Source organism: Triplophysa dalaica, chromosome 18 (genome assembly GCF_015846415.1).
Source record: "Triplophysa dalaica isolate WHDGS20190420 chromosome 18, ASM1584641v1, whole genome shotgun sequence".
Taxonomy (NCBI): Eukaryota; Metazoa; Chordata; class Actinopteri; order Cypriniformes; family Nemacheilidae; genus Triplophysa; species Triplophysa dalaica.
In genome coordinates this window covers 11,201,860-11,213,626 of record NC_079559.1, presented here as the reverse complement: position 1 = coordinate 11,213,626, position 11,767 = coordinate 11,201,860, and the positions used below count along the sequence as shown (strand labels likewise).

Sequence of the window (11,767 nt, the reverse complement as noted above, 5' to 3'; positions counted from 1 at the left end):
ACAGTTCAAAGGTTTGGAATCTGTTATTTATTCCTTATTGATATTTCTTCAAGATTGTAAAACATATAAAAATGTGATGATGAGAATTTTGTTGTGACTTTAAAGTTGCTACCATGTGCCTTTAAATTTACAGAATTGGAATTTTGTCATCCAGTTTCTTTAGGTCTCACCTCAAGATGCTTTTTATGCAGCATTAAGTATTTCCCATCTACGCTGGGCTCTTATTGGATGCCTTTCCCTGACCTCACTATTTAGTCTTCTTTTTCTTATGAAAGAAGTTCTGTTTTCACAATTATACTTTATCTACAAAATAATTTCTAATATATAAGCAAATGCCTTTACACTATATGCCAAATTTGTTTGAGATTGTGATCCTAAACTTTTGATCAGCGGTGCATTGAACTGACCACAATTTAGTCAAAGCATATGATACATTTTAAGTAGCTCTATTAACTGGATTTCTTGCAAAACTTCGAGATGCACTGATACTAATGTTTTCCACCGATACCGATAGCGGATTATTCAGAGTGATATCTGCCGAAACTGATTGTGCATATTTAAATAATATTTCTTAAATTTCTGAATGTTAATAATTCATACAATGACTATTCATATTGAACATCAAACTGCTGATGTTTCTTAACATTTTCTATATACCGAGCACAAATAAATAGCATTTTCCTGTCCTCTTTTGATACATCAGCCCTAACTATCGGCTGTTTTTAAACTATTGGTCGATACCCAAAAGTGTGAAAAGTGGACACAGATTATTGGCCGATATATATACTTTCATCATTAGTAATACTATTTATAATTCTTAATAAACTAGAGCTTGTTTTTGTGTGCGATTGTGCGCAGCATCAACACAGCAATTTACTGCATTCAGAATGTATTAATTACTTGCACTTGGCTGCTCTGTATTGAAATCGCAGTATCAGTAAAGTGTTTCCAGTATGTTTTACAAAACAGTTTGTTCAATGCTAAAACGCTTTTGAAAATATGAGACGTTCGAAGCTCACGCACTTATTTTGTCTTTAACAGCTGGGTTGTGAAGAGGCTGAGGAGCAGAAACAGTTGAAGGCCTTGTTACGCTGGAGGAGACTGAGTGATGAGCTGCAGAACTCTGAAGAAGAGCTGCAGGTCCTCAGGTCTGAATGGCAAAAGCTCTCTCCTGAGCTACTCATAATATACAGCAGTTAAAGAAGTAAAGCTATAGTCAAGCATCTCTTATGATAACTTGCTTAGATACATTAAATAAGTTATAAAAATATATTAAGTACTGATATAAAGAAACCGAGTGTGATGTGAGGTCAAGTATGGTGTTCCATACTTGGAATTTGTGCTCTGTATTTAAGCCATCCAAGTGCACACACACAGCAATGAATAACACACTCCGTGAACACACACCCAGAGCAGTGATGCTGCACCTGGGGAGCAGTTGGGGGATCAGTGCCTTGCTCAAGGGTCTCACCTCAGACGTGGTATTGAAGGTGGAGGAGACAGCCGATCATTCACTCCTCCCACCTACAATCCCTGCTGGTACTGAAGCTCGAACCGGCAACGTTTGGGTTACAAGTCTGAGTCTCAAACCATTAGGCCACGACTGCCCCTATTATAGAAGCTTAGTTATTTTAGCGGGGGTATATTGAAATGAGTTACTGTGATATATTACAATAATTGTCCTTGGCTCTAGCAAGGATAACATTGAGACTTTTAGGATCAGTGAATAATTATTACATTGACAGCATTAAACTTAGCTGCTAAATACAGTATAAGTGACGGTTTGGATTGATTTTTCCTAACTCAACTCCGAGCTTGTGCTACAATGTTGTGCTACTAGTATCTATTATTAGAGGATATTGTTAAGGTTATTGGCTTTATAATACACAAAGGCGTTGATTATAAAAGACATGACAGTTAACATAAGTTAATAATATATTCACTTACCTGGTACCTTGGCCCATTCAGATTTCTTAAATTGGTTTAGTCAAAGCCACTGTAATGAGTAATCGGGTCAAGTATAATGTGTAATCGACTTCTTTGGAAAAACAATATATTTCCCATTCGCAATCAAATTTCCAGGAAAGATTGATTTAAGTGAGTGCCTGAAATAGTTGACATTTCTGACTGCACTGAATTATTTAGAACGTGCCATTGCATGAGTGTAGCAAACTTCATTAAAAGGAAGGAAGGAGTCGGGAACCGGAAGACATTCTAAACATTTAATAAATTAATATAACAGCCGGCGGCCCCTCACGGACGACCGCCGGCGAACATAACATGAACATAAATATAAATACAAACATAACATAAGTTCGGGCCCGGTCCTCTCTCTTCGACGGTCCGGTCGCTCGTTCCTTTTATATGCTCCCATCTCCTACGTGATTCGAGCCCGGTGTGCGCACAGCTGGCGCTAATTCACAATTACTCACCGAACAACGGTCTCGCCCCGCCTACTCTACTACAATGAGTAATATTTGATATAAGACCTAACCCAATGTTCTCATATAAAGAGCACAATGTGATAAGGTTAGTAGGTTTTATGTAAGTCTCAGGTAGGAGTAGATTACCAGTGGCTTAACTTTTAAGAATGGGAAAATGAGCGTGTGTGAAAGAGCATATCGGGAATTCACCTCTCACAATACCAGCATGTTTTTAGGATCCACACCTGACAGTCTGGCCCTTCCAGGGACCCACACCCACTGGAATCTCAGGGATAAAGTGTTCAGACAAAACAGCGCTGGAAAAATATGCGTGTCCTAAAACATGTATCATGTACGTCTCTTATAACCACGCTATGTCAGGAAAGGATGTGAGGTAAATCGTAAACATAATCTGTACTATGCCAAGGAGTAACGTTGTTCCAACGTAGATTACCAAGAAACTGTTATATTCGCACATTGTCAGCAAGCACTAGAATGTATCTCACCATGATTATAGTAGAACACAAAGCAATCGTTTCATGGTGAAAAAGACATCTTTAACACCCAATCAGTAAGAGTGAGTGAGCGATCCCATTAATTGTGACACACACACTGCCCAATAGTCAAGAGTAACTGTTTATTTGTTTGTCTTTCCATGCATTCATCTGGAAGAGAAGGCCACCTATTGTGTTCGATGAAAAGCTGTCACACTTTTCATTGAACCGCTTAAGTCACTTTCACAAATACACGCACAACCTGTGCGAACGGGCAAAATACTATGCGCATTTTAAAGGAGCTACCCCTTATCACACACCTACAGAGAGCGAAAGAGAGAGAGAGAAAGACGATCAGCTTTTTATTTCTGGGGGAAAACCAAATGTAAGCATCAATAATGTAGAAGCGATGTGAGTGACCCAAATACAACAAGAAACTCATAGGAAGCCCTGGACATTATAAAGGCAGTTGACCCGTATCTGTTGATCTGGGTTTGGATCTCCGAGTGTCACATTGACATTATCAACTCAACCTCTTATCATTCCAAACCGGTTTGACTTTCTTTCTTCTGCAGAACACAAAAGAAGATATTTTGAAGAATGCCGGTAACCGAACAATGGCGGCATCCATTCACTTCCATTGGTTTTGTGTCTATACAATAAAAGTGAATGGGAACTCTCATTGTTCAATAATCAACATTCTTCAAAGTTTCTTCTTTTGGTAGTTATACAGGCATGAAATGAGAAGAGGGTGAGCGAACTGAATTAAAATATTTAAAATCACTTTTAAGGTTAAGGTTTGCAATTCCTAAGCAACCACCCAGTGCCTTAGCTACCGCATAGAATTACCTTTGCAACTATCTGTAACATCAGAAGGGAACACCTTAGCAACTGCATAGGAACCACCCACGCTTTTTTGGAAAGCTGGTTAAGATATATATTTTTCAGTGGTAGGAAACTTAAATAAAAAACCATATCAGGCAAAACTTCTGTCCATGTTTTTGATCTGGCTTTATTTCACGGAGAAATTTGACGGTGTCGACCATAACTAGGGGTGCACGTGAACACAGAGATAAGACATTAGAGCGTGATCAATCATACTGAGGTTTATCCCCATTGAATCCGCTTGACACAAACAAGCGAACAAAAACAGATTACGATAGCTGGAGAAAGACTGTACACATACTATCAATACGGCCATTTGTCTGCACAAGAAAAATAAAAAACTAGCTGTTGTCTGGGGGAGCGGCGCCTGAGTATCGACCAAATTTTTACAAGAGCCTTTTATTGGCAAGACCAGTTAATCTCTCAGAGAAGATCAATAGATTTTAACCGAGGTCGTCATCTCGCGCTGAGATGGTCAGCACTCAAAGCTCTGTTTGTCTCTCATGATCTACCTCCGCACACGGAAAGGAAACACTCCATCAGTACTAAACCGTCTAGTCTAGTGATTCGTAGAAGATGTGTCCTGGAAACCTATAAATAAAAGTGTCTAGATTTGGCGTCGTTCGTGTTATGATTAACTGCTTATTTAAAGAGATTTCATTTTTAGATCGATCCTTTTGTTATTTCAAACCTGTATGACTTTCATTCAAGAAAGAGTTTTTATTTATGCTACTCTTTAAGATATTACAATTTCATTTACAAAACATCTTTTTTTTGTAACTTAACACAGTTATATGCTTCTCTTAATGTGCACTTATGTACGGTTGTTGCGTTAGAGCGATAAAAACCTAGCATTACTGTAATATACGGAGCTGTAGATGGAGAAGCTATAAGAGCCGTAATGGTTTTCTGATTGCAATGGCTTATACATTTAGCAAACTGTTAGAGGCTAATATGCTGATGTCAGTATAATCCTACCCGGATCGCTGTGGATGCAGCTCTTATCAGGCTACAGTTTGCTTTGTGTGCTCGTGTTAATGCACATTCGTGTTTTTGCAACTCAGGACCAATAAAGAGAACACAGGGGAGGTGAGCGAGTCTGGTGCGTCAGTCGTGAAACATGCCCTCAACCCTGGAAAACCCTTCATGCAAGTTCACTACGTAAAGGTACGAAAGCTCACATTCCCCACAGATGTCTGGAGACTTCTGCGTCTGGAGGTTTCTTCTCTCTCTCTTTTTCTTTCTCAGGGCTACTTCCTCTTGAAGTTTCTTGCTGATCAGGTCGGCGAGGAGAACTTTCTTCTGTTCTTCAAATCCTTCGTGAGAAAATTCCACGGCAGGCTCATTCTCTCGCAGGTAAGGGCACTTTGTATGGGAGCCGTCCGTTCATTTTGCAAATGTTGCCTTTGGAGGAGGTTATGCGTATTTTGACGGTCATTTCAATCTCACTGTCATTCCATCAGCTTGTGTGAGAGAAAGAATGCACAGACTCCTCCGAATGTGTATTACCTTGACTTGATTTGAGACAGGGCTGTTTGGCACATAGTTGTTTTACCAAATACAGCATGCTTTGTTTGAAGCTACAGCAGATTTTCCTAACTCTCCCTAACTGCTTCAAAACACACAGAAAAGGCAAATATGGAACTCAAGTCTGAATATATTCGGTAATGAAAACATAAAAATATGGATGCATCTTGTGCAAAGATGCCACTCGGGTGGGACAGAGACTTGCAGCATTGATCTTGATGATTTGTTTTTGGAGAAAACGTGCTGATCCTATTTAACGTATCACATTTTAAAGCTTAACATTTAGTTCTATTACAGTATATGGATATAAGAAACCTTTTCCAAGTTGCCCTATATCCTGCAAAGAGACCCTCTGGGCTTAAAGTTGTATTGTTTTTTTTTGTTGTAAACACTGTTCTTCATTCGTAGTCTTTCTCTTGTAGGATTTCTTGCAGATGCTTCTGGACACATTTTCTGCAGTGAGCAGGTAGGAATAAATTGTGTCAACACTGGCTGTATGAAGTGTGTGCTCTTTAGTTGCTCAATGAAGCACATCTCCTCAGCTGCTCTGCCATTATTATCATTACTGTGGAAGGACACGATCATAGAGTCTGAAGTATTTGGCCAAACCAGACCTTTACAGGCGTCTTTCTTCTCCAACCCTATAGTACCTCAAATGAGTTTTCCACTGGCATGTTTCCTCAGACTTGTCCATCATAGTATTTTCTTATTCACTTTCCAGTCTCTCATCACTCGCAGGTTGTCTATATTGTCCTTTAAGTTTCAAGAGAAGGTTTGAAATATAAAGCTCTTTCAAATATTTTTGCGCTTTGTGGTCAGTGGGAAGTCTAGAGTATGTTCTTTTTTCAATCTGATATGTTTCTTGTTAACGTTACTTCCAGACAGCTGTCTTGAAGATTTTTTGTACCTGTGTACATATTCAACCCATTGTGAAATGTTAATCTGGTTCATTTTGACCGTGCAGAATAAACAAATGAGGAATATACTGAAAATATATATTTAAAATATACAGCCATGAGAAAAATTAAGAGACCATTTCACAGATTTCTAGATGTATTGTGGCCTTTTCATTCCAGTGTCTGATGAATTTTTTAAACAAAATCAAACCTCAGGAGTGACAAAGTCATCCAACAGCAATGTGAAAGATGGACAGCATGGTAAGACACACGGTGATAAAAATATATATATTATATATATATATATATATATAATAAATATATATATAAACATTTTTTTTACTTGTACAAATACTACTGTTGTATTGCTTAAAAAAGTGAATATGAATTTGTTTCAGTTGCAGTACTTGAGGTCTGAAACAATACAGAGCATCTTTTTTTGTTATTTTGAACTGTTTCTACAGTTTTAGGTTCTGCAAATGAAAGAAAAAATATTTTATTTGTAATATGGGTGAAATATTGTTAGTAGTTCACAGAATAAAAAAATATCATTTTACCTAAACACATTAATAAATAAATAGTCAATTCTGAAAAACGGAAAAGAATCATGAAATAGTCTCTTAATTTCTTCCCATAGATATATTTAAGATAAAACATATCCAAAAAAGAAATTTACACTTTCATTTTTATTAAACTGACTTCATACCGAGTCTATCCGTCTCTGAACTGAGCACAACTTTCACATTGCTTATTCTTGTCTCAGTTTGTCTCCTCTAATGTCTCTATATACTGTTTATTTCTCATCCCCGTTTCATCTCTCTGGTTTGTCGTGTTGTCTCTTTATCCTCATTAAGGCCTGGCCACCGACCGATGATTGATTAAATTACATTAAACTGAAAGGTAAGGGCGTTCAATATTTGTGTCTGCCGCTCAGAAGTGTAAACATTCATGGCGGCACAACGCTGGAAGGGCAGATTGATGTGGTGAAACAATCACAGATGGGCCTCTTTGTGTCAGATCAAAGACAGATCAATGCCTTCATGGCAAACCGTTCCTCCTACACCACTTCCCAGTTACGGAAGTCCATGGCAGGTTCTGTTAATGTATGCTTGACTTGGTTCGTTGATTTACGCTTTACTTGATCCAGTGTCTTCGTTTTTCCCAAATTTGAAATCGCTGGCAAAAGATCCTATTATACAATCCTGATATCTAGTGATGTGTGCTGCTTTTCTAAGAACTTGGAATTTTACTTGGCGATTGATAAAATGGCAGAAAATCCCAGTTTGAGAAGGGAAAACCAAGCTGTACTGTTGAACATAGCAGAGATTTAGACTCTTGACTTGGGGAACCATTCATATCACTTGTAAAGTTATGTGATATTTGAGCTACATTGAAGTTGCTCAAATGTAATAATTCTTATATATATTTTTTCAACATAATTGCAGTGGATTACAAAAATCAAATTTGTGCTTTTTGTACATTTTTTCTTGATGATGCACAAAAATATAAAATAAATACGAAGTGAGAAATGAGTAACCGTAAACTTTTGATTGGTATTGAATACAGTAGTTTTTCCAGAATTTGCAATTTTCTCAATTCCCTTAAAGTTCCAGTTTATGAAATTTAGTATAAACTCCCTTTCAAAGCAATACAAAGGCACTACAAGATGTTGTTATGTTTTCGCTTCTTTGCCACAGAAGGTATATTATATATAAATAACATCTGTTTACATTTATTAACGGACTAGAGTTTTGGAAATTGTGATGTATGTGCTACAATATTTTCGGACCTACAGTAGCATAGTAAATCAAGAGATGGGTATTCTTATCAATTTTTTTGTATAAACTCATGATGGCATGAGAGTAAGTTATGAGACAATTTTCCTTTTGGGGTTATTCATATTTACTATGATTTTATATCATAGCCCTTTATGCTAACTGTACTACTGAAATTGTATAAGTGTGGTTAATAATCTAGTAAGGACGGGATTTGCTAAATATTTATCAGGTGCGGTATTGCATTGCATCATTTACAGAAATTAGTGCTTTCAAACGATGCTTTTACATTTTAAATGATCTCTAAGTGAGCCATAAGTTATTAATCGGGCGTTACCGCGTGACCAATCATCTTAGGACACATTTTACATGTACATCTGAGTGTACATCACAGGATCTTTCCGATTAGCCCTCATGCTCCATTAAAGCAATCTGTGCAGACTGATCCTCGCTTCTATTTGCCGACAACACGAAACACACATTGACCTGTTAGCAATCATAGTCCAGCGAGCTCAGTGATTTGTTCCGACATAGAGGGCTTAATTCTAGGTGGAAATTTCCAGCTTTTCTTTTGTCATCACCTAAATGTTCTCGACTGCTGTGTCGAAGGACCAGAAGTGTTGGAGACACACCGTTCCTGCCCGAGACAGTCCATTAGTTGATTATATGTGGTTTTTGTGTGTGCGCTCTTGCAAGATTGATTTGCAGTGAGTGCTGAATGACTTCAATTACAGCCGGAGAAATATGGGGGTGTGGGGAAAAACTAATCGGTACCTTATTGTCACATAAAGTGCATGTACTCTTTCTGTTATTTAGGATTACATTTATTTGAAAGACGTCGGTTGTGTGGCACACTGAAAAAGAAACACTATAAGATCTTGATCTTCTGTAATTGCGTTTACATTTACGCATTTGGCTGACGCAATTTACAATGCATTCAAAGTATAGTTTTTGATCAGTTTGTGCATTCTTTGCCTGTTATATTTTGCTGTGGCAATGCCACTCTTTACTTGTACTGAGCTACAAAAATTATGCGTTTGCTGAACATATGCCTTTTCCCTTTTAGTCGAGGCATCACACTGGAAACCATCTTTTCAGACTGGCTTGATACACCCGAAATGCCAAAGGTAAGATGTGTAAGCTAAGATCTATTTTGAGCCGTTTGCTCATTCAAGCCAGATTAAAGCGCTGTATTATGCGAAATGATTAAAAGCAGGTTTGTTACACAACGTGTGAAGGACGGTTTGCTCGTAGCTCTCATGCCTGTCACTCAGAATATAAAATCATTTTTAATCCATTTCTGCATGAGCTATCAAATGTAGAACGGACGCAGAACAAAAATGACAATAATGAACCTGGTTTAGACATTTCCAAACTGGGCCGCCACAAGCGCTTTACATACAGCCGATGACTAATGTGAAACATTAGTATTTTCCATCCGGTTTTGATCATGGTTTATTGGGGAATTTAGACATTATTTTTCAGTTTGGAATTGGTCGAGATATGTGACCCTGGATCACAAAACCAGTCTTAAGTAGCATGTGAACATTTTTTGAAAAAGACAAAAATACATTGTATGGGTCAAAATTATAGATTTTTCTTTTATGCCAAAAATCATTAGGATATTATGTTCCATGAAGATATTTTGTAAATGTCCTACCGTAAATATATAAAAACTTTGAAGTTGTTAATAAGTGGCACTGTAGCAGGCCATTCACTCACAAAAATAAAGGCAATTTTCTCAATATTTTTGCACTCCGATTGCAGAGATTTCAACGACTTTATCTCAGCCAGATATTGTCCTATTCTAACAACTATTTATTTAGTTTTTAGATAATATAAAAATCTCAATTTCGAAAAATTGACCCATAAGACTGGTTTTGTTGTCCAGTTGAGGTTGTTTGTGGAAGATGTTTTCCATCTCTTCAATTAGATCTTCGTCATGTTAGCAATTTCTTCAAGATTTCAAAATCTTGACTTGACAACCAAAGCAGAGCAGAGCACAAGAAGCCTATTTGTTCATCCATCCTGAAATTATGTCTGGAAGAAATGAAGTCTAACATTCGTCTCTGTCTGTTCCAGCACACCAAGTCCATGTCACAGTTTTGACAATGATTTTGCTTAATTCGCTGACCAGACACGCAGTGCTTTATTCATCGAAGCCGCCATTCGATCGAATGACACGTGGCTGCCAAAACCAGCACTGGAACTTTGGGATAAAACCCTGTTATTTTTTTCCTGTTTGAAGCCATTACTGTGTTCTCAAACATTCATTTAAATAAATAACGGCAGGAAATAGTCAAACCCCACGATAAACAATCACAACCACACATACACGCAGATGCAACATGGAGAATTTAGATGGGAAAGATTCATATTCCATCATGCTGTTTTTAGACTGTCTTTGAGCAAACGCAATAAGTCAGTAAATTGTTTATTTTCAGTTGCATTAAAGAAGGAGTGACTATCTCATTTTAATATTTCATTGGATGAAAAGCTGTGTAGTGCCACATAAACAAAATCTTTGTATTTTATTGGTACAGAAGGACTTTTTAAGAGCTTTTATCTATTACATGTGTAATTTTTTTGCAATTTATTAGCATTCAGATGACCTCAAAGAAAACACACATGAAGTTTTCCCTTCACTATTTTCTCTTTTAAACTCCTCCAATTTCACAGGGTCTTTAAGACCTAAGGACCTAAGAAATCTGAATCTCATGACCTCCATTGACTCCACTCACTCGGGTTGATGTTAAAAGGATACGCATCCTCTTAAATCTTAATTCTGACACTTACCTTTTTAAAAGAAAAGCAAAGTCGCTGTCAGATCATTAGCTGGGGAGCAGCTTGCAGACAATAGCTGCGGCCCAAGACATTAGGATTCACAGAGACAAATTTTAAGATTGTATCAAAGTACAAAGTGGCATTCGCTGAAATGTCAAGCCTACTCCCACCTCACCGATCAGCAGAAAGTTAATGTGCAGAGCTCTGGAGAGTGATTGTGTGTGCGTGCACGTGTGTGTGTGTGTGTGTGTGTGTGAGAGAGAGCTTGTTTCCTCTTGGCATGAAAGTGTGTGTGTGTGTACTTTGTTTGTAAGCATGTGTTTGTGTGCATGAATACAACTAAAGTTCAATATCCAATTCTTGGGGCAAGTTTCTTTAAAAAAAAGGAAATTGTGACAAACTTATTGATGCTCATGAACACAACATAAAACAAACTCACTAAAGTCAACATGAAATCCCATTAACAAATCATTTTTCTCCTTTGATTTGATATAACCATCAAAGAATTGAAAGCGTGACGTGAGCCATTGGTTGCAATTCGCAACCTCACAACTAGATGTCGCCAAATTTCACACACTGGACCTTTAACTATTAAGTAACTACTGTATTACTAAGTAACTATTACTATTATTGTGATTGGGCTAACTATTACTATATACTATAACAGCAGCCTAAAAAAATGGCGAAAAAGCATTAACCAATTAGCACGTGTTGGCAATTACCAAAAGTAACTTTGTTGTTGGGTGGTTAATAAAACCAGAAAAACATAATTAAGAAAATCAATGCAAAAATATTCTCTGCAAATGACATGCATTGAAGAATAGACTATCATTCTGTTTTATGAAAGTAAATAGGGTCAGTATTGATTTATAGTTGTAGGAGTCAGTGGCAGCTAATTTAAGAAGTATCAAAAGTTCAAATGGAAAAGCGAGAACAGTTAGCACGTCTATCATTGTAAAAAGCGGCAATACAAAAGCAGCACC

The 11,767-nt window shown here is 37.4% G+C and overlaps 1 protein-coding gene across 3 annotated transcripts in view; it reads left to right on the top strand.

The window, feature by feature from the left end:
• aopep (aminopeptidase O (putative)) overlaps positions 1-11,767 on the top strand; it is a 66,773-nt gene that overhangs the window by 15,951 nt on the left and 39,055 nt on the right. For 2 of the 3 annotated variants that reach the window (XM_056772740.1, XM_056772742.1), the window contains exons 7-10: positions 1,042-1,148; positions 4,867-5,158; positions 5,752-5,795; positions 9,067-9,127. In XM_056772740.1, the coding sequence (XP_056628718.1) occupies positions 1,042-1,148; positions 4,867-5,158; positions 5,752-5,795; positions 9,067-9,127 (504 nt within the window). The remainder of the gene's footprint in view (positions 1-1,041; positions 1,149-4,866; positions 5,159-5,751; positions 5,796-9,066; positions 9,128-11,767) is intronic. The other variant, XM_056772741.1, reaches the window with a different exon arrangement.